Source organism: Manacus candei, unplaced genomic scaffold (assembly GCF_025592945.1).
Source record: "Manacus candei isolate 608988 ecotype Guabito, Panama unplaced genomic scaffold, ASM2559294v1 h1tg000037l, whole genome shotgun sequence".
NCBI lineage: Eukaryota > Metazoa > Chordata > Aves > Passeriformes > Pipridae > Manacus > Manacus candei.
The window spans coordinates 12943768-12969775 of NW_026138085.1; the positions used below are offsets into that span (position 1 = coordinate 12943768).

A 26008-nucleotide genomic window follows, 5' to 3' on the forward strand; every position below is an offset into this window, starting at 1 on the left:
ATGAGCAGTGACGTCTCCGTCTCGCCGCGAGGAAACAGCTGCTCGCCAAGGACGAGCGCTCGGCCACAAGAACACCCCGAGGGCGGCGGCTGCTCCTGCGAACACCCCGGACAGGCCCCGTGCTGCCGGTCAGTGCCGGGGGTGCGGGGGGAACGGGCGGGTCTGCAAACCCACCGCAGCAGAGGGTGCCAAAGCCACCCTCCTGCGAGCGGAGGAAAGCCCTGGAACGCCCTGGCTGGGCGCTGAGCCGTGCAAGCAGAGGCTCCCTCCAAGGGGTGTCTGCAGGGGGATCCCTGCTTTTTCCTTTTTATGAAAAATCTTCTCTTTTTAACAAAGTCCCGGGGGGCTGCGCTGCCTGCGGGTGCTTTTTGGGGTGGGCGCTGGCGTTGCTGCGGGGCCCATGGGTGTGTCCCGGCCAGGATGCGCCTTTGTCCGCGCTTTGCTGCCGCCGCGGCTGCGGAAACGCCCATCCCTCCAGCTGGGATCCAAGCTGAGGATCCCCCCTGGTTTGGTACCTGCCAGGTTTTGCACAGGTAAATGCACCCTACGGCACCCCAGAGGCTCGGAGCTCTAGAAGGGCGGGGAAGCATTTTGACAGTGGGGTGGGGGGACCTCCCTTGCCCCACCAGGAGGATGGGTGCCGGTTTTTTTTAACCAAGGGAAGCTCCCTTTGCTCCCCACAGGCAGGACAACGTGTGATGGGCACTGGGTGTTGTGGCCTCTGTGCTGGGGGAGACCCACAAGGCAGTCGGGCTCCTGGGGTGCCACCCCTGAGCCCAAAGCTATGAGGGGGCCCTTGGAGAGGCTGCAGGGGTGCACTGCTGGGGCGACAGAGGCTTCTGCAAAGGCTGTGCACGTAATTTAGGATTTCTCACTTTTTGTCCAGGGAGGCCCACAGCCCCAACCTCTCCACTGTTTGGGGGGAGGAGGTGTACCCCCATGCTGGGGCACTGCCGCCCCTGGGTTTCACTGTAGTTTTCACTGCCCGATGGATGCCATGTGTTTGTCTGGGCATCTTCCCAGGGCTGCTCCCCCAGCCTCTGCAGAGGTGTTGGCAGCAGTGGGGGACAGGGACAGGGCACTGCAAGGACAGGTTGGGAACTGGGTGTGGTCGGCAATTCTCCGCCACTGCTGAGATGAGTTGGGTGGTCTCAGCCCAGCTGCCACATGAACCTGGAGCCAGGCAGGAGGGCTGTGCCACGGTGGGATTTCTCTGCTCCCAGGAGGGTACACGGCTTCACCAACAGGCTCCAGAGTGGCACTAAAAGGCTGCGTGGGTGGGGGTGGGATCCCTTGGCACCCACCCAGCACCCGGCCGCAGTGCGGCCCCGCTGCGTGTGGGGCACATGGGGGCTCTCCCCCAGGCAGGAGACATGTGAAGGGTCACCGAGGCTCCCCAGATGAAAAGGGAAGGGGAGGTGAAGGCAGCTGTGGTTTCCTGCAAAACTTCCCCCTCTCAGCAAGGATGCCTGTGGGTGCCCTGCTTCCTGCACCCGAGTGGGGAGACTCAGCCACACCTATGGCTGTGGGGTTGGGTCTCCCCCTCCATGACTGCTCTGGTAGGGATGTGCAGCCAAGCCAGGGAACTTCATGTGATTTCTCCTGCTTGCTCCATGGCATGAAACCAAACTCGTCGGGGGTCAGAAATCCCCCCAGGGCAGCCCTGCTCTGCCTTGAGCTTTTCTGCAACGTGTCTCAGAGGGAGGGTGAGCGAGGGGGCCGTGCCTCATGGCTGGCCTCAGCTGACGCTCAGAGGTTCATTCATGGCCGGGCTCCATTTTCCAGCTGTTTTTCTCCCTCTGTCAGCTTCCTCGGAGCAAATGGCGCTGTCTGGGGACTTTCTCTGGGAGGGTGAGGAGAACCCACACCGCAGTGGGTTGCAGCTATAAATGGTGCTGGTGTTAGAAAACAACCTGCACGTTACCCTGGAAACCCATCTGTGTTTCCTGGGCTCCAGGATGTGTGGGACCGGTGGTGGCCTTGATCGCTGCACGGAAACTCGGATAAAAGCTGGTGGGAGCTCGTGGGAGCTGCCCGGCCCCAGCACCACAAGGCAATGGGACATCCCCAGCAGCTGGGATGGCCCCAGGGCTTGGGGGCTGCAGGGGGCAGAAGGGGCATTGCGGGGTGCAGTGAGAAGGGCTGGCCCTGCAGAGGATGCTCAGCCCATTTCCACATATCAGCACTTTTTTCCCCTCCAGTTTCTCTTGGCACTGGCAGGAAGCTGCACGGGGCCCGTCTGCACTGCCCCTGGCCCTTGGGGTCCCCAGCTCACTGCCAGATACCAAAGGCTCTGGTGACCACAGGGTGGCCAGCAAAGCCCCTCTCCCTGATCCTCCCCACAGTACCTGGCATTGCCCTCCCGTGGGTACCACACCCGCACTCATGGCAGGAGCAAACCTTCCCTTAACTAACACAACTCACACAGGGGGGCTTTGGCTCACACTGACCTTTCTGTTCCCTCTCACAGCTCCTCCTTGCCCTCGCTCCAGTGATTTCCAGCTCGGGAAGCCATGGCACCCAAAGGAAAGGTAAGGGTGACCCCCACACGGCAGGGACGGGGACTGGAGTGCTGCAGAGCAGACCCCAGAGCTGGGGCAGTACCTCCAACATGCAGCAAGGGTGGTGATGTGCAGGGACACGATGCTGCCCAAAGCCTGTTTACATTCCTGCCTCTCCAGCCACTGCTGTCTGGATGTGATGCAGATGGGGGAAGTGCTGGGCTGGGGAGCAGGGACAGCGAGGAGCAAAAATCCTTTTGGGACCATAGTGGAATGGGGGAGAGAAGCAGGGCCGTGGGAAGGGGAGAAGAGATGTTGCACTGGGGATTTGGGCTTCCACTGGAGAGAAATCCTGCCTGATCCTGCAAAGCATACAGCCCCACTTGGGCCTCTCCCCCCTCCCCAGCCTGGATTACTTCCCACTCCAAGCCAGGGCTGGTGCAGTGTGGCAGCTGGGTGAGCAGGTGCTCCCTTGCAGCCAGGAAAATATCCAGCGTGGGTGGAAAACCCTGCCTTGGTGGGCAGCTGTGGCTGGCGTGGTACAGCCTGCTGGAAGGGGAGGAGTCCCAGCCCAGAGCCTCCCTTCTCCGCTCTGCTTTCCATTCCCTGGAGAAATCAGTCGTTTCCTCCAGCCCAATTACCTGAAGCTTCCTGCCCAGCCGAGGCAGTGATTGCTCTGGGTGGAGAAACTGAGTTACAGTGCAGATGAACATTCCCCTGCGGTGGTCCAGGACCCCAAGCAGCCATGTGGTGGGAGAGAGCGAAGCCATGCTGGGAATTTTGCTTCCACCCTCCTGGCCCCAGTGTGGCTTATTTTTAGCTGGGAGGTCCCGGACGGGCCGGGATGACTCAGAGGCTGGAGGAGGGGAGGCAGGAGGCCCATGGCAGCTGAAACAGGGGATTGAAAGCAGGATGGGGGTACGAAGAGTATGCAGAGGGCAGGATGCTGTTTCCCTCCCAAGTGATGTTTCTGCCCCTCCCTGGGGCTCACTCCCACAGAGAATGCAGGGAACGTGGGGTGATGCACAGCACTGAGCTCCTGCCTCAGCTTCCCTTGCCCTTGCCAGGGCAGCACTGTGGCAAGGCAGGCAGCTCATGCTTGGAGGGTGCAGAAAGCAGGAACACAGCCTTGCTCCCCCTCTCCATTTAACCACGGCCAAAATCTTGGCTCCCCAGCACCACCTGTGCAACCCCAGCACCCTCTGGCCACCCTTGTTCACTCCGGCTGCCTCCAGGCACCTCCTTTGCCTTGCAATTCCTTTACATCTCTGCAAGACACGTGTGTGGCAGCAGCTCGTGCCAAGCCAGGAAGGGTCTGGGAGCTGCCGGGAAGTGGGGCTAAATCCAGCTCTCCCGATGAATCACCTGCAATACGATCTGTTCCGTGCCCACCAGGCTCCCTCAAAGGGCAGCATCTCCTCTTGGTCCCAGCCACGTGGGACACAAGTGCCAGCAGCTACTCCTGTAGGAGTAGCCTGTGGGACGTGCCCAGTTTCCCTCTGGAAAAGTGGCTACAGAGGCTGGTTTCTTTCTGAAGGTGCTGGTGATGTGCAGCAGAGTTGTTGTGCTGGGATGGGACCCAGGGAGCTGTGGGTATGGAGCTGCCCTGTGTCCATCTCCTTGGGTTCATTCCTGAAGGCAGAGGGACACTGGTGCCCATCTTCTCTGAGGACATGTTGGCTTTAGATGCCCATGCTGGCAACAGGCCTCTGGGCCTTTGTACAGCTCCTGGGGATCTTGAAGAAGCCATGCAGCAGATCCTGAGTAGGTGATTCCCAGGAGGTGCACATACCCAGCTGGCACATGGTACAAGCAGAGCCAAGGGAGGATGCTCAGTTTCCCAGGGTGCTGACACAGCTGACAGCCCCAGCTCAGCCTGGCTCCCAGCCCTCCTGTTCCCCAGCGAGACTGCTAAGGAAATGCTGCTGCTCAGCAATTCCCACTCTGTGCCTCTGTAGGGGATGCATCCCAGTTCCTTATGTGGGGTCAGGCTGGTTTCACATCTGCTTCCACCCAGGGTGGTGCTGATCTCGTTCAGAGTCCATCCCCAGGCTCCCCTGGGGTGAATTCCCACAGGCAAAGCTGACCTGCAGAGGGAGAGCCTGGTCCCTCCTTTTTCCTGAGGTCTCTGGGTGTGTCACTCCTGGGCTCCCCGTTGTGCATCCTGGAGGTGCAGAGGAGCAGATAGAATTGGATCATGTCAACACCCAGGATTTCTCAGGCTCCCAGGAAAGTCTTTCTCAATATCCAGGGTCTCTGCTCTGACCCCTTGGATCAGCCTGGGCCCCACAGGAGTGCATGCTGGGGCAGGACAAGCTGTTGGCAGCTCTGGTGCTTCTCAGTGTTTTCCACTTAGCAGCCCATGATGATTTTATGCCTGTAAATTTGTCTCCTTGCTTGGAGGCCATGCAGAGCTTGGGCATCCTCAGCACCCAGAGGGGTTCCCTGCTTGCAACAGGCAGTGGAAAATTATTTTCTTCGTTGTTCTGAATCCAGCCCTGATAACTCTCTTCAGCTTGGCTGCATTGCAGAGGGATCATTCTGGTCCTTGAGGGCCTTCCCCTGCATTCAGGGTGTCCAATCTTCCCTTGGGGCCTCCCCCTTTCCTGCCACCCCCCCCTCCAAGGTGGTGCAGGGAACTGAAAGAGCTGAAGGACCCTGTCAACAGACTCCCTGGCTCCTGCTGGCATGGTGCAGAGGGCTGTATCTGGCTTACACATGGGCACAAGGAGCAAACAGTGATATGAGAGTGAAGGCCATGGATGTATTCCCATGACCTGGCACACAGTTTATGCAACCAGGAGAGCAAACAGGAGAGGAAACAACTGCAGAGAAGAACAAGTGTTTATGTTTGAGGCTGAGCTTGGCCTTGGGCAACCCAAGCAGAAACGGATCTCACCTCAATCCTGCTCAGATTCAACTTCTCCTTCCCCCATCCCGCTGGGGCTGCTCCTTCCCCTTGTACCTTCTTGCCTCCTTTCCCCTAGGTCTACAGGGGCTCGGTGAAGGATTTCCAAGGCTTTGACGCCAACCAGGATGCAGAAGCCTTGTACAATGCCATGAAGGGATTTGGTATGGACACTCCTCCAGACTGTCACCCTGGGGCCACCCTTGCTGTCCCCTGTTCCTTTGGTTGACCCTTGCATGGCTGGGCATCCTGCATCACCTCCCCTCTCAGCTGTCTGCTTTAGCAGTGTGCTGAAGCTCTCCTGGTTCCCTTTCCTCCCTGGGGACAGTTTGGCTCTGCTTCTCCTCCCGGTCCTGCCTCCAAAGCAGCTTTGGGCATGGCAGGATGGCTGTGATGAGCCCAGCCGTGGGCTCTCCATGACTTCTGGCTCTCCCCACAGGCAGTGACAAGGAGGCCATCCTTGACCTCATCACATCCAGGAGCAACAAGCAGCGAGTGGAGATCTGCCAAGCCTACAAGTCACTCTATGGGAAGGTAATGGCAGGAACACTCCTGGTCCGTGCCCCCAGTGCAGACACAGGTGGCTGTGGCTGCCACCAACCAGCCCATGGGATGACCCACCGCTCCCTGGGCTCACCCAGAGGTGCTGTGGAGCAAAGGGTTTCCCAGCCCCTTTCTCCCCCTCCACCAGGACCTCATTGCAGACCTCAAATATGAGCTGACAGGGAAGTTTGAGCGGCTGATCGTGAGCCTGATGCGTCCCCCAGCTTACGGTGACGCCAAGGAGATCAAAGATGCCATCTCGGTAAGGGGTGGGCAACCCCCCTGGGGACCCTCCAAGGACACCCCAGCCAGCCCCACTGCTCATGGGGCTGTGTCTCTGCCCGCAGGGCATCGGCACAGATGAGAAGTGCCTTATCGAGATCCTCGCCTCCCGCACCAACCAGGAGATCCACGACCTGGTGGCTGCCTACAAAGATGGTGAGGGCTGGGGAAGGGCAGGGGCTGCCCTGTGCCTCCATGGGCCAAGACAAGGGCAGAGGTAAAGGGATCCAGCTCTCCAGGCCCTGACCTCTCCCTCTTCCACCAGCCTATGAGAGAGACCTGGAGGCTGACATCGTTGGAGACACATCAGGCCACTTCAAGAAGATGCTCGTCGTTCTGCTTCAGGTATGTCCGTCTGTCCAGCGTCTGTAGGTGGTGGGTGCCTGTGCCCTGCAGGGCTGAGCCTGTCCCTGTCCCACAGGGCGCCAGGGAGGAGGACGACGTGGTGAGCGAGGACCTGGTGGAGCAGGATGCCAAGGTGAGGGTTGGCAGGTCGCTGTGACAGGTGGCATCTGGGCAGGGACGGGGCTGGTGGCACTAGGACCATCTGGATTTGGGCCTGCAAAAGGCAGGTGGGTGCCAAGAGCACCCATGCATGGGTAGAGCCCCCCATTAGCAACACCCTGACTTGGGCTGTGCCACCCTCCCCATCCCACAAGGACCTGCTGGAAGCTGGTGAGCTGAAATGGGGCACGGATGAGGCCCAGTTCATCTACATCCTCGGCCGGAGGAGCAGGCAGCATCTCCGCCTGGGTGAGCATCTCCTGCAAGCTCAGGGTGGGCTCGAAGGTATCTTGTCAGCTCCTCCAGGCATTGCCTTGCTCTCATCCCACAGTCTTTGATGAATATCTGAAGATTGCTGGGAAGCCAATTGAGAGGAGCATTCGGGGAGAGCTCTCTGGTGACTTTGAGAAGCTGATGCTGGCCGTGGGTAAGCCAGTCCCTGAGTGGGGATGCTGCAAAAACAGCATGTCAGTGGCCTTGCTGGAGTGGGAGGGCTCAGCACCAGGGCCAGCAGGGTCAGGGCTGCAGCTGTACCTGGTTTTATGGAGCTCAGGTAGGCTCCTTCAGGGTGGGTGGGGATGCTGGATGTGATTCCCAAGGGGTGTGGGTGCTTGGAGACTGGGGGCACTGGTGAAGCTGGGTGCTGGCAACCCTCACCATGCCTCAATTTCCCCGCAGTGAAGTGTGTCAGAAGCACGGCAGAATATTTTGCTGAAAGGCTCTACAAGGCCATGAAGGTGAGTGAATCACCCCTTCTCCACAGGGTCCTCCACAGCACTGAGGGAGCTGGCCAAAGGAGGGCCCCCCTACCATGGGGTGCTTCTGGAGAGCAAAGTGACACAGGTCCATGAAGACAGGACCTGTGTGACCTGGGGTCTCTGCCCTTTCCTCCAAAGGAGTTATTCCTTCAGATCCAGGGCTGGGTAGAAATTGGATAGAGGGTCCCACGTGTGGTGGGTTGAACAGGGTTGTTTGGCCATCCCAGGCTTGATGTGAGGGTTCCTCCATTGCAGGGGCTGGGCACAAGAGACAACACCCTGATCCGCATCATGGTGTCCCGCAGTGAGATCGACATGCTGGACATCCGGGAGGTGTTCAGGACCAAGTATGAGAAATCTCTCTACAATATGATAAAGGTAAGTGCTGGGGGTCCCTCTCCAAGCAGCTGCTAGTGCTGCCTCCCTTGTGATACCAGCACCCCTGGGAGGGCTGAGCCTCCTCCCCAGACACCCTGTGCCAGGTGTCCATCTCTAAGGACAAGGCTCAGGGAGACCCCTCTCCATGAGCCCATCCCATGGCACTACCTTGACCCTACCTGTGTGGTTCTCCATCTCCATCTGCCTTTCCAGGAGGACACCTCCGGGGAGTACAAGAAGGCCCTGCTGAAGCTGTGCGGAGGGGACGATGAGTAAGACCACCTGTCACCCCCTCTTTGTCCCTCTTCATCCCCTTGGTGCTGGGTACCCACCTCCTGGTCAGAGCCTGGTGGAGCGCCTGGACCAGCAGCACCTGCAGGAACAGCAGTATAGGGGGCCCTGTGGCCCCTCTGCATGACCAGCCATGGTGCCATGGTCTGTTCTTGGCATGAGGGAGCCCCACAGGGCAGGGACAAACCCCTGGAGGGAGGGTGCTCTGCTGTGGGATTCACCACCCGTTTTCCCCCGTTCCCACCCAACCAACCCCCCAGCAAGCACCTGGCTCCTGCCCCACGCCCAGCACCCAACGGATACAAAACGCCCCTTATAGAGGGGCATAACAGAAAGAGGTGGGGCTGCTGGTGGGTGCAGCCCCCCATGGCTCACTGTCCCCTGTCCTTGCCCTCCCATTGCAGTGCTGCAGGTGAGTTCTTCCCCGAGGCGGCGCAGGTGGCCTATCGGATGTGGGAGCTTAGTGCGGTGGCCAAAGTAGAGGTCAGAACCCCCAGCCCCCCTGTACTCTCTCTCTGCTGCCTGCCAGCTTGGGACCCCTGGCTGCTCCTGTCTGCCACGGGGCACGGCCAGCCCCTCAGCTCTGCTCTGCCTCTCGCTCCTCTCTTGATGCCGTTCTCTGGTTTTGGGGTACGAGGTTGGCAGGATGTAACCCTGGCAGGGCTGGCTGCCCCCCATGGGCTCCACTAACCCCTTCCTCTCTCTGAGGCCTTCCTCTCTCGGGGCTGTGGGTCCTGCATGTCTGTGAAATGCATCACTTGCAGCCCTGGCTCCAGTGCCCACCAGAAACCTCCTGCTCCCTGGGGTAGCTCAGGGCTGGCCAGGGCACGGCCGTGCCATGAGGAACCAGCACTCTGCATGCAGCTGGAGGCACCCACAAAAGGGTGCTTTGGGATGTGCAGAAAAGACACTCTGAGGCCTACATGCAAGGAGAATGGAGATGTGTTCGGAGCTGTAAAGAGGGTAGAATCACAGAACAGGAGTGGGCACCCTTTCAGCGACTCCTCTTCTGGCTCTCAGTGATGTGACCAGCCCAGGCTGAGGTGTCCCAGTGCTAGGGGAGGCAGGTGTGACACAGAGCAGGACACCAAGACTGCAGGGACTGTCTGTTGCTGTCTTCTTCCTGCTCTTTGCTGGCCTGGCTATGGTTTGCCCCTTAATGGAAGGGGTGACAGGGGCGGGGACATCCTCACTGAGCCCCAGGTGCTTGCACTAACACAACTTGCTTTGGCCTCAGCTTGCCGGGTGGCACCTTTCCTCCCTCTCTCCATCTCCCTCCCTCCCTCTCTCCCTCCCATCCTCCCATCTCAGAGATGAACCTAAACCCCTCTGTGCATCCACAGCTGCGAGGAACCGTGCAGCCTGCGGGAGACTTCAATGATGATGGGGATGCACAGGTGCTGAGGAAGGCAATGAAGGGCCTGGGTAAGTGGGGGCCAGGAGTTCAGCCGCTTCCTGTTGCTCCTCAACAGCTCCTGGGGCAGCAAATCCACACTAGCCCATGCAGGGCTGCATGGAAGCCTCAGGGGGAATAGAGAGATGGTTTTGGAGCTGTGAGAGCTCTCCCTTCCCCACCTGCCCAGTCTGTGGGGGTGGTGATGTGCCCATGATCGGGGTGACACAGTGACACAGCGACACAGCGTGGCTCTGCAGGCCCCCTCGGCCCTCCCCAGCACCACTGCTGTCATTGCAGGCACGGATGAAGGGGCCATCATCGAGGTGGTGACCAAGAGGAGCAACGCCCAGAGGCAGCAGATCATTAAGGCTTACAAGGCTCACTACGGCAGGGTACTGCGGCCCCATCCCACCCTGCTCCCTCCTTCTCTCCATATCCTGCCCTCTCCCATGCAGAGATCGGCCCCTCACTGAAAGGATTCCTGTAAGGGAGCAGTGGGCAGCTGAGGCACCCCAATGTGCCCTGGCATGACTCCCCCAAGGAAAACAGAGTTGTCACAGCAGCCTCCCACTGTGGGTGCCCCACCAGCCCAAGGGAGGGTGTCCCTTCCCCTTCACTTGCCCCGTCCTCGATCCCGCACAGAGGGCTCCAGAGCCAGGATGTCTCCAGATCCACCCCCAAAATGTGACCTTAAACCACCCCAAGGGTCTTCCACCTCCACACTCTCCTCTCCTGTTTTCTCACCCGTGTTGCCTTGACCGGTCCGTCCCTGCAGAAGCAACTGGGGACTGAACCCTCAAATGCTTTTGCAGGACCTGATGGCAGACCTGAAATCCGAGCTGTCGGGCAGCTTGGCCAAGCTGATCCTCGGGCTCATGCTGACGCCAGCGCAGTACGATGCCAAGCAGCTGAGGAAGGCTGTGGAGGTAATTGCCACACTGCTGGTGTCAGTGCCAACACGGGAGGATGAGGTGGTTTTCACTGTGGCTGCACCCACAGGCTGTGGCCCAGGGCTGTGAGTGCCCCCCAGCTTCACACACTCCAGGCTCTCACTTCCTATACAGAAGGAAAGAGCAGAAAGCACCAGGACAAAGACTTAGTTTGCACTCAAGATCTGCTGGAAGCCCAGTCTGGCCTCTTTGCAGCCCAGCATGCTCAGCCAGCTTGTAGCCACAGGAGAGCCAGGGTAGGGGCAAACCAATAACATGCACTACTATCCACGAGATGGGACCCCACTATCAGAGTACTTGGACACTTTCATGTTGGTTCCTACCAGCCCTTGGGGACATTTGCTGGACATGAACTTTTGGCATGTGGTTGCCCTGGGGTTAGAGCAGCCCCTCCTTGCCTGGCATCATGGGGCAGTGCCACCGTGTCTCCATCCAGTCCTGGTACCTGCAGCTATCTGCCATGCCACTGTCTTCCAGGGGGCCGGCACGGACGAGAGCGTCCTCATTGAAATCATGGCCACGCGGAACAACCAGGAGATCCGGGCTATCAACGAGGCATATCAGGAAGGTACGGCACAGGAGGGATGTGGGAGCACCCCGGCCCTGGGCACAAACCATGTACAGTGTTGAGTAAGGCCCTTCCTTGGCAGCAGTTTTGTCTCTGGACTGGGTCCACGGGTCAGTGCTGTGAGGGTCTAAGAGACCCTCCAGCAGAGCACTGCTCCTGGCCTCTCTCAATCTCACAGTGACATACCCCAGCTCTGCCATCGATGTCTCCTTTCCTGAGAGCTCTTTTGCAATGATCCCATTTCCTCCAGAGCACCTTAGCACTCTGCTCATGCTCAGGGCATTATAGCTGCTGGGCTGATCCCCTCCTCCCTGGGCCTGAAAACAGCAGATGGGGGAATCTGCTTCAGCCATGCAAGGGCTGGAGGATGGCCACTGCCATCCCACGGGCACAAAAGGCACTGCTGGGTGGGAAGCTGAGCTGCAGGCAGGGTGCAGGGCTCAGCCATCCCTTCTCCACAGCCTACCACAAGAGCCTGGAAGATGACCTGAGCTCCGACACATCGGGGCATTTCAAGAGGATTCTTGTCTCACTGGCTCTGGTAAGGGCAGCTCTCCCTGGGGATTGTCCCCTTCCTGCCCACAGGCAGTGCTAGGGGTCTGCAAGGACAGTGGCTATGGAGAAGGCAGAGCATCACTGCCTGGTTGGGCAGTGCTGCTGGACCCTGTCTGCCACCCTCTCACTTGGGGCTCTCCCAGGAGATGTCCTCTCCCCAGCTCCATGACTTTTGTATCCAACCGCAGGGCAACCGCGACGAAGGACCAGAGAACCTCACACAGGCACACGAAGATGCCAAGGTAAGACCTGTATTGGCAGTGCTCTTATGGGCTCTGCATTAAAAAAAAAGAGGATGTTGCATCTGCTGGTCTGGAAATGGCATGCTCAGGGAAGCAAATGCTGCTGGGGCAGGGTCTCTGTAAACTGCAGTGGGAGAGCCAGGTGAAGTGATACTTTTGGAGGTAAAGCTTCCAGGCCTGATTCTGTGTGCTCCTCTGGGCCAAGTCTTTTCTGAAGGGAGCTGGGAAGCTCTGAGCAGGGTCAAACCTGAGCTGTCGCTTGTCTGTCCTGTGCCTGTGCTGTCCTGAATGCTCCAAAGCATGGGAGAGCACTACAGCATTCCCAGCAGGGCTGCTGCCAGCAGAGGGAGTGGAGGCTGCACTGCCTGCATCTCAGCCACAAGTGCTGCCTGCACCCCTGCCCATGCACTGCCTGTGCCCTGCCCATGCACTGCCTGCACCCCTGCCCATCCGCTGCCTGCATGCCTGCTGCATGTGCTGCTGCTCACCTCGTCCTGCTGCACAGAAAGAGAGAGCCAGGGATGACAAGCCAGGGACAAGCCAGCCAGGTGGCACCTGACCTGGCACCACGCTGCATTTTGTCGGCAAAGCTGCCCTTATCCCTCTGCCTGCGCCTGGCAGAGGTGGGCAGGCTGATGGGAGCCAGCCCATGGCTAGGCAAGGATGCTCCTTGAGGAGCAACAGGCACCCAAGCCCCAGGGGTGAGGGGCTCACTTCATTTGGCCAAAGACCACTCTCCCAAGGTACTGGTGTAGAGGCCAAACTGGAGGAGGACACAGGTCCTGCTCATGGGGAAGCAGGGGAGCTGGGGACAGGTAATTTTAAGGGATTTTGCTAGACTTCCCTTGCTTTGTCAGGGAAGGATAAAGGCTGAGCAGCACCTTTTGACCCTATTGTCTTCCTGTCTCTCTCTCTCTCCACCAGGTTGTTGCTGAGACCCTGGTGAGTGCCTTCCCTTTTGCTCCTCACCCTTCTGCATGTTTGAGGGGATGCTGTGGTCCTGGGGTGCAGGGCTGGGGCTGGGAATTGCAGCCCCACAAACTGGGCTCTTCTGACCACATGCTTGGGACTCTGACATCTTTGCATCAGGGTGGAAGACAAGGGGACAAATACAGGAGGGCACCTTCCTGCCCTTGGGGACCAATTCTGCCCATTGCCTGCATGCAGCAGGTGTTCCTGGCAGCATAGGACGCAGGGCTGGCTTCCCTGGCTCACCAAAAGTGGGAATTGCCTGATCCCCTCTTTGCCAAGCCCATCCCCTTGCCTCCCTCTTCACTCTTGGTTGCTCTTCCAGAAACTCGCTGATGTCTCCAGCAACGACTCCAGTGACTCCCTGGAGACCCGCTTCCTCAGCATCCTCTGCACCCGCAGCTACCCCCACCTCCGCAGAGGTAGGACCACATTTCTCCACTGCAGCTGGACCCTCAGCTTGCATTTGGGCTGGGTGGGATGGGGGTCTCCCCAAGGCTGAGGTTGAGCCCTGTCTCCCCAGCAGTGGTGGGGATGAGACAGTGGGAGGAGATGGTGTGGCATTTGAGGTGGCTACTTGAAGTCACCCAAGCCTGCTCTGGTCGCACCTGGTCCACGGCTGAGGCCTGAGTCTCCTGAGTGCCCAGGGCTGGGATGGAGTGGCTTGGCAGTGACCCTTTCCTCTCCCCCCTCCCCAGTGTTCCAGGAGTTCATCAAAATGACCAACCACGACGTGGAGCACGCCATCAAGAAGCGGATGTCGGGAGATGTGAAGGACGCCTTCGTGGCCATTGGTCAGTGCCTGGCGGGTGTTCCCTCAGGACAGGGCTCCCTGCAGGGCAGGCAGCCCCTTTGCCTGCCTCTGCCCAGGCAACATGGTGGCAGATTCCTGCTGCCTTTGGGCCATGGAGACTCCCAGTGTGGTGTGGGGTTGAGGCATTTATAGGGCATCCTACTACGGGGCCAAGCCTGCACCATTGTACCAAGGAGGGCTCGTAGTTGACCCAGTGGGTGGCACAGCTCCTTGCTGTGACATGTCCCCTGGGTGCCACGAGCCCACTTTCCCTGCCCTCTGTGTGTTGCAGTCCGGAGTGTGAAGAACAAGCCGGCCTTCTTCGCTGACAAGCTCTACAAGTCCATGAAGGTGCGGACAGGTTCTCCTGAGGCTGGGCTGAGGAGGGGGCTGTGCTGGGCAGACATCCTTTGGGACTCAGTAATCCCATGACAGGGATGGGTTTTGTGCCCTGGCTGTCCCTGAGGGGAGTAGGGCAGGGCTGAGCTCAAACCAATACCTGGGGACAGCAGGAGATGTGTCAGGCTGGTGTCTTGCCAGAAGCAAGTCCAGCATATGTCCAAGGAGAGATCATAGAACAGTTTGGGTAGGAAGGGACCTTTAAAGGCCATCTAGTCCAAACCCCTGAAATAAGTAGAGACATCTTCAAGTAGGTCAGACTGCTCAGGGCTGCATCCAGCCTGGCTTGGAATGTTTCCAGGGATGGGCCTTTCTGGGCAACTTGTGCCAGTTTCACCACCTTCATTGCAAAAAATTTCTCCTTTATACCTTTCTCTATCACTACAGACCCTGCTAAAAAGTCTGTCCCTATCTTTTTAAAGCCCCCTTTAAGTACTGAAAGATTGCAATAAGGTCTCTCCAAAGCCTTCTCCTATTTAGGCTGAACAACCCCAACTGCCTCAGCCTTTCCTCACAGGAGCGGTGTTCCAGCCCTATGATCATTTTTGTCGCCCTCCTGTGGACCTGATCCACAGCTTGGACTGTGCTGGAGATGCCAGGTGGATCTGTGAGCCCCAGTCCATGCAGGGTTATTTGTTCGAGCTCCTCCTTGCAGGGTGCTGGCACAGATGAGAGGACCCTGACCCGGATCATGATTTCCCGGAGCGAGATTGACCTGCTCAACATCCGGGGCGAGTTCATAGACCTGTTCGACAAATCGCTGCACCACATGATTGAGGTGAGGGGACAGGGATGTCCCTCCCCAGCTCATCACCTTGTCTGGCTGAGCCCTGAGCCCTGAAGGAACCTGAGCTGTGAGTGCTGCCATGAGTGGCACAAGGGCTGAGCATCACCTGGGGAGGGGGAACATGCTCCCCACCAGCCTCAGTGGTAGCCGGTCTGGCTGTAGAGAGGATGTGCTGACATCTTCCACTGCTGCACAGATACCTGCAGGGTGGCCTGGACATGGAGCCATGCCTTCCCTGTGCCCAGCACCTTGAACTGGGCTTCCCCAGGGCCGTTTCTCTGACGTGGGTCTCCCTCTTGCAGAAGGACACCTCTGGCGACTACCGCAAGGCTCTGCTGGCCCTGTGTGGGGGGGAGGACTAGGCGGCAGCGGGGACCCCTTCTCTGTGTCTGAGCCAGCACCCACCCACTGCCTTGATGTCACCGCAGCTTCGGGGGCTTCAGGGGACGCTCGGTTCCCTGCACAGGACGACTCACTTTGCGCTGGACAGCGGCACCACATTGCAAGCGGGGGAGTCTCGGGGAGGGGAGCAGAGGGGTCTGGGTAGGGAGATTGTCTTGAAGCAAAACACTTCATACCCAAACCTGCCACTAAGCTAGGAATATACCCAGATTGAAAAGACAATTTCAAATCTGATTAATAAAACCTACCGTTGCTGACCCTGGGGCAAGAGCAGTTAATTTATTGGGGCAGGTTTGGGTGGGACTGAGGAGCCTTAGTGTTTCCTTGCTCATCTAGGCAAACTCGGGCAAGAGCCCTGCCTCAGCTCCAGGGAGGGCTCTGATGACACCCCAAAGCCCCTCTGAGCAACACTGCTGCTGAGAAAGGGGCTGAAAATGCATATGGGGCTGGCAGCAGCACAGGGATTTCAGCAAGAGCTTCGCTTCATGCCTCTGAAAATCCCCGGCAAGGTTTGTGCCGCTGTGTGGATGATGCTTTCATAAACCAGAGATACAAATCAGACTTGATGGCATCCATCCGTCCTCGCACGCGGTTTCCTGTGCTTTCAAGCTGCTGAAGAAGCAGTCGAAAGGCACATGCCATAGAGGCTACACCCCCAAACAGTTTGTTTGCACTTCCCCCAGCACTCGGGAGAAAAGAACTGGAATTTCCAAAAGCGGGAAATTCCAGCACTTTCAATTGTTTCCAAGCCAGAACAAAAAGTCGTGAATACCCAAGTCTTCCTCAGAACAGCTGGGTGAGGAAAGCTTCACCTTCAAAATATCAAAGCAGTGTTAGGAATAATAAAACAATATTATTACAACACTTCAAAACCAGCCAAGGTTGAGAAGCAACAACATGTAGAAACAAACCAGGGAAGCTGAAACAACTTAGCTGGGTGTTATCCCACTGAAAATTCCCTTGATGCCTTCCTGTAAAATGTCCCCTTGTAACAAAATAACCGTTCTTGGCAGAAAACGGCCTGGTTGAAGCTTTTTCACCCTCCCCATAGAGATGTGGGCTCCTCTGCCTTGCCCCTGTGTGTAAGTAGGAATGGGCATCCCTGTCCCAGCAGCATCTGGGGGGCTGAACACACCCCATTCCTGCAGCAGCCTACAGGTCACCTGCTTGGCCAGAAACCTGCTACAAAGACTCCAAGCAGCTGCAGAAGATGTTTTGAAGGGAGGACGTAACCCCGATCTTCATCTGCCTGTCTCTTCCTGCAGCTCTGCACTGCAGCCCCGAGCTTTGCAGCAGAGGCACAAGGCTTCTGCAGATCAGGGATGGCACAGAGACTGCAGGGAGCAGAGCTGTCCACCTCCCTGCATCTGGGAACAGGGCTCAAGGCTCACAGATCCAGCTGCAATGCCCGAGGAAGTTTTGAGGCTTGGGAGACAGCCCGTCATCCCAGGAGAGCCAGATTTGGGGCAGTGGAGCCCTGTTCCTCCAGAGCAGGGGGAAAACCTGCTCGGTGCTAGCACAAGACCACAACACCCATCATCTGCCTCCTTCCTGTTGCCAAAACAGATGCTCCTGGGGTATGTACAGGAGGGTGTGTTTCCTGGGCACAGGTGTAAACACTCTGGTGAATTTTCTGGCTGTAAGCCTATGACCAGGGATCACATCACCCACAGCCTGGCTGTCTTGGAGAGGCACAGGACCACAAGTGAGACCAGGCAGCTCCTTGGGGCCAGTCCCCAGCCCAGCTCAGTGCGATGCCAACGCCAGAAAGCCTGGCCGACCACAGCACTCCAGTCCCAAGGCCAGGAATATCCCTGGCACCCGCTGCCAGCTGCTCCTACGATGCAGACAAGATAGAGTCACACAGCGTTTGGGGACAGGGAGGGAGGGGAAGATGAGGTTTCCTCCTTGGAGCAACTCCCTCTCCTAGAAAAGTCCTGCTGCCAAAAAGCCTCTATATTGCCTCGGCGCTGCAGTAATCCATCTCCAGCAGCAGTTGCTACAGCTGGAGCAGAAACAGCCAGTGGCATTTTAATTGCTGCAGACACTCAAGCACAGTCAGTACCCAATTTGAGCACGGGCTGTTTCAGCACCTGCCCCATGCTGGGGTTGGCAGCACACCTGGGGCTGCCCTATAAGGGAGAACTGCAAACTGGCCTGAGCTCAGCAGAGCTGCCCACCCCAAGGCAATGCCAGGAGGGTGACAGGATCTTGGGAAGCACTGGCATGGCCTTTGGGACTCACTCTGCCTGGGGCCCTTTCACCATGGAATGAGTGTAACCTGCAGTGAAACAAGGACCACTGAATCTAGGAAAAAGAAAATTATGTTTGGCCTAAGTCAAACCTGGGGAAGAAAGAGCACTTGTTTTGTTTAAAGTCCAAATCACTCACTAGCAATTAGTATTAATTGACAATAAATTACGTAAAAATTCCCTGATTAAGGTCTGTTTTGCCCATGAAGCCCTCCATACATGGGCAGGTCATAGAGACTTCAGACAAAGCAGTTACATCCCAGTTCCAGGGAAAATAGACTTCATAGCACCACTTTCCAAGAATACCTGTGCTCCATCTGCTGGCTCCAAGCCGCCCAATCTAAGGGCAACTGGTGACAAATCCCATGCCTGTGATCAACAAGGAGGTGAGCAGTTCAAGGAAGGTTAGGAAAGCAAAGGAGAGGACAAAACCATAGGCACAAGAAAGGGGAAAAATTAACAAGGCTGTGAGCAAGGTAAGGGCTGGAGGTGGGTCCTTGCTGGCCATCCACGCTTCAGCCTTCAAGGCTGCTGCAGGGAAAAGTCCGGGATTTACGCTTTGCTCATTGACCAGCAATGTTAGGGGCAAGGGCTCACTTCCAGGCAGAGCAAAGGCCAGATTTCACAGGTTGCAACACCCAAAAAACCCCACGAGCCCATGTTTGGTGTGCAGAGGGCCAAACCTCTTCTCTGAGTCAGCTCCAGATGCCACTGCAGATCCTCTTTGCTACCAGCCCCTGGGAGGAGCCACTTCTGGTGTGGAGACAAGATGGGATATTGGTCTTGGTCCCTGGCACAATATGTGAGCCACTTCTATCCCACCTGTCATCTTCCCTTTCCCCAGATGAGAGAAACAGTCTTCATTGGGAGCCAGCAGAGGTTTCCTCTTCAGCTGTTCATCTTCCCAAGTCAAAGGAGGAAGAAGCAGCCTTGCCCCTCATATCCATGTGTCCCTCACTGTTCAGCCTGATCCCCACAGTGAGCTAAGGCTGGGGAAATGGCTGAGCTCTACAGAGCTCCTCTCCCTGGAGCAGCTGTACAGGACATGATGACTGCTGCTGAGCCCTTTTCTCAGGCATTGCAATTGGATGAGACACATCCCGGGGAGAGAGGAAGAGGGGAAAATCCCCTCTGTGCCTGTTGTTGATTTTGTACATTGGGACTCCAAATGATTCAAAGCTTAAGGCACGCAAGGAAATCCTCTGAGCACTTCCAGGCCCAGTTCTCACAATTCTTGGCATATCCACTGTGGGACTGCACCAAGTCCCACCATAACCCATCCTCTGGTGACTGTGGAGGAGGGAGAACGAGGATGGCAGGAGGGGTGATCTCCTGCTACGTGGGTGACACTGAGTTCTGCCTCACATGCCAGAGGCAGAGGGAGAAGGGAGGTCTCTTTCAGTGAGAAGGTAAACTCAAAGCAGAGGGCAAAGCAAAAGCAGCCCAGCATCCCTGAACAGCCAGGGTGTGATCCAATCCCCTGTGAAGGCAGGATACTGCAGGAGTGGGATTGCTCCCCAGTGCCTCCCTGCTCTCCTACCCCAATCCATGCTCCCTCCTGCCCTCTCCCAGCAGCAGTCTCCCAAGCTCCTTCCTCTGCCTCTCCCTTGCCCTCCATCCCAGAGCCCTCCCATCCTGCCAGGTTAATTTGAGTTCCTGATTTGCATAGGCAGCAGATCACAATGTTCTGGAAATCCCCTCCTGTAGCCAGAGCTTCCTCCCCGCTCTCACAGCGCCACTGTGGGCCTTCTGCTTCCTTTTGGTGCCACAGCACCAGGACACATCCAACCAGAGTGGCACAGACAGGAGGTCCCAGCTGCTGATGCCAAGAGGGACCCATCGGCAGCCCCCTGAGGAGCTGAGCCCAGGAGTGGCCCCAGGGTGCTGAGCCAAACCAGCTGCACCCGCTGCCTGCTCTGCTCCTGCCTTGCTCCAGGGCCAGCTCCCAGCACAGCCACCAGGTCTTGGCCAGCCCCATCACACCATTAGTGTTTAAGTGTGCTCCGTTTGCTCAGCAGCACCAGGGATTTACTGGGCAACTGGGGCTGTTGGGTCAATTCCACTTTGGATTCACACCACTGGGCCCATCCTGCTCACTCCAGAATGGGATCAACTTGGAGGAAGCTACACCTGATCCGAAACAAGCAGGAGCTGAGGACAGAGTAGTTCCACCAGCCCCATCCTAAACCTGTGCTCCTTCTCACCCTGTTTCCCACAAGGTAGCAGTGATCAAGGCACCTTCATGTAAGCGAGCTGCCACTGAAGGTGCTGAACCCAACTCTCTGTGCCTAAAAAACCCCTACTATGTCAAAGTGTCAGCTATGAACATGTCCTCACAGCCACGCAGGTGTGCTCATGAACCACAGCTGCCATCAGGGGACTCTTCTCCCCTGGGAGCATGGCAGGACCAAAGCAATGAGGAAGGATCCACAGGACCAAGAGCCTTTTGTTTTCATAGTGAGATTCATCCCGGTGTTTGGGCCAGCCCAAGCTGGCAATCTCAGGTAAAAACACACGGAGCGGCTGGCTAGAGAGGTGGAGAGGCACCGGCTGAGAGCACGCCATGAAGTGACCACTTCCACAGGTTCTCAGACTGCAGGCAGACCCCAGACCCACAGCTCCCCCCCTCCTGCCCAGCACCCCCACTCCTGCCACCCAAACCAAACAGACTAAAGCTGGGCACTCCTCAGGCCTTGCAGTTCACACCTGGCAAGGGCAGACCAAACACCCTTCCAGGTACAACTGTACCTGCTGGCAAGGAGCTGGGGAGCTGGAATCAGCCTCTGTAAAATAAAACCATTTAAATCCTTGCTGTTTATTCCAGCACCAGCTGGCTCCAGCCTTGGTTCTGACCATCAGTTCTCCTGGTGGATGGTTTCCAGGGATTACCTGCAACCCAGACACACCATCACCTGTCTGGCTCCACCAGCAGAGACAGCTCTTTTCTGCTCCCTCAGGAAGATGCATCCTGTTCTGACTCCAGAGATGGATGAGGACGGAATAGAAATACACATGGGAAAAGGACAGTGCCTCTTGCAAGACACAGCAGTGTCCCTGAGGAGAAACATGACATGTTTGCAAACCCAGTGAAGTTGCTCAGAAACCAGGCAAGGGGAATGATGTAACGAGGCTTTTCAGTTGCCCAAAAGTGAATCACAGCCTCCACAACAGCCCCCCCCCCACTTTTGCTGACTAATACCTGACACAACTTGCGGCCCCTGGGAGGAACGGCACAGGAGAGCCCTTTAAGTGGTGACTGGCTCCCTATCAAAACCACGCACAGGCTGTCTGGGACCTCCATCATGGGGAATTCCCCTTCTCCATGCCTAAAAGTACACTCAGCTGGGCCGGCCTTCCTGCATTTGGGGATTGCAGCTGCAGAGCTCCTGGTCCCAAAGGCTCTCACCCTCCCCCCAGCCCTTCCACGATCTGACCAGGTGAGTAACACGATGATATTTTTGTGGGGAAATGGAGTGAGGGGAAGACAGGGAGCTTTTGGGGTGCCGCAAAGCTGAACCATGCCACCCCCTTCACTCCTCACAGAAATAAGGATTTGATTGTTTTGTGCAGGTTGAGGCATTAACACACAGGCAAGGTGCTTTCTAGTTCTGTGGAACTGCGTTTAGTTTTGAAGGCAGGTTTTCTGAGGGTTTACGGAATAGCAGTGGGCCTCTGGGGTAAAACAAGACTTCCAGGGAACAAAAGGGAATATATTGTCTGGGCATGGGGTCCTGCTGTCTCATCCCCAGCTGAGACCTCAGAGCACAGAGAGCACATCGGGGTCCCAGCACCGCCGAGCTCCCGCAACCCAGCCAGGCTGCCAGGGACACGTCCTGCTGTCAGTAAAAGGCAGTCAGGGAAAGGGGTTTATTGGCTTTTAATTTTTAAAACCCAAAGCATGAAAGCGCCAAGAGGCCATGGAGCTGTGTGAACAGAGCTGGGTAAGAACCCAGGACTGGGACAGCAGGAAACAGCTCGATCTCCACTGAAGGACCTCGGTGAACCCAACACCAGGTCACCTAAAGAGGATGTGCACAGACTGCAGGCAGAGAGCAAGCAGCACGGCTGCCTTACAGCAGGATTTCTTTGCTCCTGGTTTCTTGGTTTTACTTATATTTTTAAAACCCCACCACCTTCCATGTGGCAAAACCAAGACAAGAAAGAAAATCAGGAAGTTGTTGAGCAAATCCCAATGAGCGGAGTGAAACCAGGTGGTGTCCCCTTTGATTCTTGCTCCTCTGGCTGATTTTGGTGGTCCATGACGGCACGATAATCACAGCAGCAGCACAGAGGAGAAGGATCCCGGAATACACGCTCCGGTTAGAGGGTGTAATTTCCTCGTCTAACATTAACTGGGAGGCTCGGTGGGGAATTCTCAGAGGAAGGCTCTGGTCAGCCACAGCCGGCTCGCAGCAGCGCCCTCCTCCTTCCCGGGGCAGAGGGGAGAGCTGGCGCTGCCTCCCCTCAGCCATCCTCTGCCCAGCGGGGGCACACGGGGACCCCCAGGCGGGCTGTCCCCTCGGCCCCGCCATTTTGTGTCTCCACACGCCGGGAGAGCCGCTGAGGGGGCTCGGCAGAGCCGCTCCGCGACCAGTGGAACTCCCCACTAAGGTGGAAGGCGCAGGCAGGCTCCTGCCGCCCCTCAGAGTTCCACTAAGCCGGGTGGGGCCCCGCGCAGCCCCAGGGACCCTCAGGGGACGCACACGCAGCCACAACCCGTCCGCCATGACGGGCACCTTCCCCACCACCTGCCCTCCCTCCCACTTTATACCCTGCCCCGCGCGCCGATTGGCTGCGGCGCCTGTCCGTCAGGCTGGGAATTTCCCCGGGGCGGGACCGCCGTCTCCGGTGCTGGTGGCGGAGCGGGGGGCGCCGGACCCTGATCCCGGTCCCGATCCCGATCCCGATCCCGGTCCCGATCCCGGCAGCGGCCCCGCCGCGGGGCGTGCGGCAGGTGAGCTCGGAGCGACGCGGGGCCCTGCCGCCCCCGGGGACAGGAGCGCTGCCCGCGGCACCAGGGTCTTACCGGGCACCGGCTTCGCGTCGCCGCAGCGAAGGGTCCCGGTCCGGGGTGGTCGGGGCTGGCGGGCTCGGGGGCTGCGTGTCGGCCGTACCTGTCCGCTCTGCGAGCTCTCGGGCTGCTCGGGCGGTCGGGGTGAGACCCCGGAGGGGGCTGGGGCCGTGCCGTCCACCGGGTGTCGCGGCCGGTCGCGATAGTCGTACCGTGCCTCAGTTTCCCCGTTCCCGGGCAGGGCGGGGGCTGCCGACGCCCCGCATCCCACCGCTCTCGCGGGGGTCGGGCTGGTTGTGTGGGTCCCCACTCCGTGGTGGTGGTGGCGATGCCCCGGGGGAAGAGGAGGAGGCTCGGGGGGTGCGGGGTGGGGGTCCCGCAGCCCCCCGGGCGGTGCCGAACCCCGGGGGCGGCCCCGCTCCTCCCTCGTCCCGCCTTGCACAACCGCGGCGTTTCCCGGGCCCACGCATCTGCCTCCCGGTTATCCCGGGATTGCGCTCCCCGCCAGGCAGCTTTAGTGCGTGGGTCCCCCATGGACACGCATCCATGGCCCCAAGGACCCTCCTGTCCACGCTGTTTTCCTTCCTCTTTGACTTTTACCTCCTTGTCTGGTAGTGTGTGTCCCCATAGGATGCTGATCCAGAGGCTGGAATAGCTGGAGCATGAATGGCAGCATCCTCCTCTTTTGGGAGAGGGTGCACAGCCTGTGTCCCCCTCTCTCCTCCCTCACTTCCATGCTAAGATCCCCACGGAGGGCAGAAAGAAAGAAAAAAAGATGCTGCCTGTCACTGCTGCTTTGGGGTGAGAATAGCTCTCTGGGGACCTGCAGCCTCTCAGAGATCCAGCTGTCCTGTTCCTCAGTGTCCCTGGCACAGGTTGCTCACCATATCAGGGAGTCAAATACAGCCTTTCCCCTTGAGCTGGATTTTCCCATTACTTGGATGGATTTTTCCCATCACTTGGATGGGTTATTCCCATCACTGGGGTGGGTTATTCCCATCCCCTGGGGAAATGGGAGCTGTTCTGTTGCCACAAGCTCTTTTGGAGTGCATATTTCATGGAGAGCACTGCCAGACAAAGCGTTCCAGGGACCAGACTTTGGGCACTGGGATGGGTTCTGGAGGCAGGAGGGCTCCAACCACACACGTCCTTGAGAGCTGTCTGTGGTGACGTGAAGTGAGCAACAAGAAAACAGGAGAGGCTTTTTGCAGCCCTTGGCATCGTTCCTGGCTCTGCAAGAAATCCCACGATGCCCTTTTGGCCTGACCTATGCAAAACAGACCTATTTAGCGCAGGGCCGTGGGTTGTTGCTTGCCAGCAGCTGGTACAAAACATTCATGGGTGGAGGAAACTGAACCATCTACTCGTGGCATTGCAGGATTTGTTTTAAAGCAGCAATTCTTATACTTTGGGTGACAGAGGAAGCTTTGCTGATGTAGCTTTGTGGTGCTTGGTTGTTTGCCGGCTGAAGCGCACCAGGTTGGAAAGGAGTAGCTTGGAAGCAAGGAAAAGGGGTGACTGTGCCTTGCTCTGCTTTGGAGCACTGTGATGAGCAGCCATGATGTTACTGAGCTCTGCAGGGAGAAGTGGAGCAGGCAGCATGAGGCAGTTGTCTTTGCAGCAGACGGGATCTTGCATTAAACCCCCAGGGTGCTGCCAAGAGAGCACCACCACCACGTCTGGCTGCATGTCCTGCCTGTGCTGGAGCTTGGTCCCATGCTCAGGAGCTTTGCAGCCGTGTCTGTAGACTTGGCAGACCCGGGGAAATGCTTTATTTTCCTCGTGAGCAGCCTCATCAGAAGCAGGTTGTTTTTTGAAGCTCTGTGGGAGGTGGGTTTCTAAGGCGAGAGTAGGATTTCTGGCTGCAGGACATCTGTACTACCTGCTGTGTTTTGGGTAGGGCTCTCGCCTTTCCCACCCTCTCTCTGTGGCTAAATAGGCTGGAAAGGAAAATGCTTCAAGTGGAGGTTCAGGCTTTTCCCTTTAAGATCTGAGCCTTGCAATGCCTGCTTCCCTCTTATTTTATTACTCCCAGCCCAGGGTACTGCAGTGCCCAGAAAGTCTCATTATTGCTCCCTCCTAAATCCAGCTCTGCTTTTGCTTCCCTGCAAATGAGACCAGTTCAGCAGCCCGGTTGTCCCTGGTCTGGGAGCTGCTGGAGCTCTGGAGAGGAAAACAAAGCCAGGCTGGGGTCTGTGGCTTTTTGCCGATTTCCAGTAAAATGATCAAACAACAACAGCAGCAACAAAATCCTTCCATAGTGTCTATCTGAGTGGCTTTTGCTTTTCCTCTGAGGAGGGATGCCGGGGACCCGGCAGCCCCGGTCATGGGAAAAATCTGCTGGCAGCCTGCAGGGATTTACTTTCACCTCCTACGATCCTGGTGCGGAGGAGGCTTCCTGGGATTGTCGTGTGATGGAGTAAGGAAAATCCCTTTCTCCTAAGGGCTGGGCTGAGCCCCCACCATGGATCGCAGGATGGGAATGGATGGGCTGCCAAGGCCTCAGCTTTGAGATGTTCGTCCCCACCGCAGGGCTCACTGCCCAAAGCAGACCTCCAGCAGTGCTTGCTGCACAGGATTCTCATTCTCTGTCTTGGGATCTTCAGCTGTTTGGCAATTTTAAAGCCGGAATCACGTCCTTCTGCATGGCTGCTACAGGGAAGGCCGGGGAAGTGGTGCATGTCATCCTGGGTGACAGCGGTGACAGTTCCTGCTCACTTCCAAGCCACAGCACAGCTATTTAAATACCATTCTGCTTTCATCGTCACCCAGGAGCCTCCCCTGCCCACTCCCACTCTCATTCTCTGCTTTTGCTGAGTTGTCATAAAATTTTACTACCTGAAGGTCTTGGTGCCCTGCTTGGAACCAGCAACGCCCACGGGTGACCGTCTGGCAGTCACCATCCATGGCTGGGCACGGAGCCAGCGAGCTACAGCCAGGCAGCCACGGTCTGTGCCTGGCCCTCAGCCCCAAGGGCTGTGAAATACTGTCAGATTAGCTTAGGAACTGTCGACTGGCAAAGAGGGAAGTGTTTTCTGGTGGTTCGGTGGTTTCTGCTGGAGTTTGTGGTAGTCGTGTTTTCCTCGTGTTTCTAATCACTGTTAGGTGCTGGTCTGTGGTCCTCTCTCTCCTCCCCCAGTGTTTTTACTGAAATGAGATTTTCCACCACTCTAAATCTCACCTGTCAGAACTCTTAAGGAAAAAAAAGAAACAACAACAAACCAGGACTGGGATCAGTGACCTGGTCCCCAGGGTGACAGCTGTGTCCCAGCCGCTCCTTGCAGAAACTGGGCTGTGCCTCCACTCCAGGAAACCCTCCCTGACCCCGGTACTGCGGAAACTCCTCCCTCTTGCTGGGTATTGTTTGCTGGTGAATTTGTGGCTGGTCTGTGCTTCAGTCAGCTGGAGATAGTTCAGTTCCTCTCCGCAGCTGCTGTTTGAAAACAGCTTCTGTGTCCACTCTGCTGCAATCTCCCTGGTGGGGTGCAGACCTGGGGTAGAAAAATTATTAAAATCCTG

At 57.5% G+C, this 26008-nt stretch overlaps 3 protein-coding genes across 9 annotated transcripts in view; 2 read left to right on the forward strand and 1 right to left on the reverse strand.

Moving 5' to 3' along the window:
• On the forward strand, window positions 1-15483 carry ANXA6 (annexin A6). 3 transcript variants are annotated; one of them, XM_051794370.1, is made up of 26 exons: window positions 1-128; window positions 2471-2531; window positions 5489-5573; window positions 5849-5943; window positions 6101-6214; window positions 6300-6390; window positions 6500-6579; window positions 6656-6712; window positions 6894-6987; window positions 7070-7165; window positions 7417-7475; window positions 7752-7874; window positions 8088-8146; window positions 8570-8648; window positions 9509-9590; window positions 9859-9953; window positions 10374-10487; window positions 10989-11079; window positions 11541-11620; window positions 11823-11876; window positions 12801-12818; window positions 13171-13267; window positions 13544-13639; window positions 13931-13989; window positions 14693-14815; window positions 15127-15483. In XM_051794370.1, exons 2-26 carry the CDS (start codon window positions 2514-2516, stop codon window positions 15184-15186), a joined length of 2019 nt encoding a protein of 672 aa, XP_051650330.1. In that variant the 5' UTR covers window positions 1-128; window positions 2471-2513; the 3' UTR covers window positions 15187-15483. The 3 variants fall into 3 exon arrangements, with proteins under 3 accessions (XP_051650330.1, XP_051650331.1, XP_051650332.1); XM_051794371.1 differs by lacking the exon at window positions 12801-12818 and having other exon boundaries at window positions 11823-11894; XM_051794372.1 differs by lacking the exon at window positions 12801-12818.
• LOC127474035 (basic proline-rich protein-like) lies at window positions 10500-25361 on the reverse strand. 2 transcript variants are annotated; one of them, XR_007905650.1, is made up of 2 exons: window positions 20368-20751; window positions 10500-10617 (listed from the first exon to the last, which is right to left on the reverse strand). XR_007905650.1 is itself a non-coding variant. In XM_051794389.1 (2 exons), the coding sequence occupies exons 1-2, from the start codon at window positions 23021-23023 to the stop codon at window positions 10594-10596; spliced, it is 543 nt and encodes a 180-aa protein (XP_051650349.1). In that variant the 5' UTR covers window positions 23024-25361; the 3' UTR covers window positions 10500-10593. The 2 variants fall into 2 exon arrangements, 1 of the variants encoding a protein (XP_051650349.1); XM_051794389.1 differs by lacking the exon at window positions 20368-20751 and adding an exon at window positions 22505-25361.
• TNIP1 (TNFAIP3 interacting protein 1) overlaps window positions 20828-26008 on the forward strand; it is a 15647-nt gene continuing 10466 nt past the window's right edge. For 3 of the 4 annotated variants that reach the window (XM_051794373.1, XM_051794375.1, XM_051794376.1), the window contains exon 1: window positions 22290-22432. The gene's annotated coding sequence lies outside the window, so the exon portion shown is untranslated. Of the gene's footprint in view, window positions 20916-22289; window positions 22433-26008 lie in introns of those variants that run through there. The other variant, XM_051794374.1, reaches the window with a different exon arrangement.

Bases quoted from the DNA above. Each gene is read 5' to 3' on its own strand.
- ANXA6 (XM_051794371.1), top strand. The intron at 6,988-7,069 runs GTGAGCATCTCC...CTCATCCCACAG, and splicing joins CAGGCAGCATCTCCGCCTGG to TCTTTGATGAATATCTGAAG. The intron at 10,488-10,988 runs GTAATTGCCACA...ACTGTCTTCCAG, and splicing joins AGCTGAGGAAGGCTGTGGAG to GGGGCCGGCACGGACGAGAG.
- LOC127474035 (XM_051794389.1), bottom strand. From the start codon at position 23,023: ATGGGGGACCCACGCACTAAAGCTGCCTGGCGGGGAGCGCAATCCCGG. The intron at 10,618-22,504 runs GTAAGACCCTGG...CCTTCTGTATAG, and splicing joins CGACGCGAAGCCGGTGCCCG to GAAGTGAGAGCCTGGAGTGT.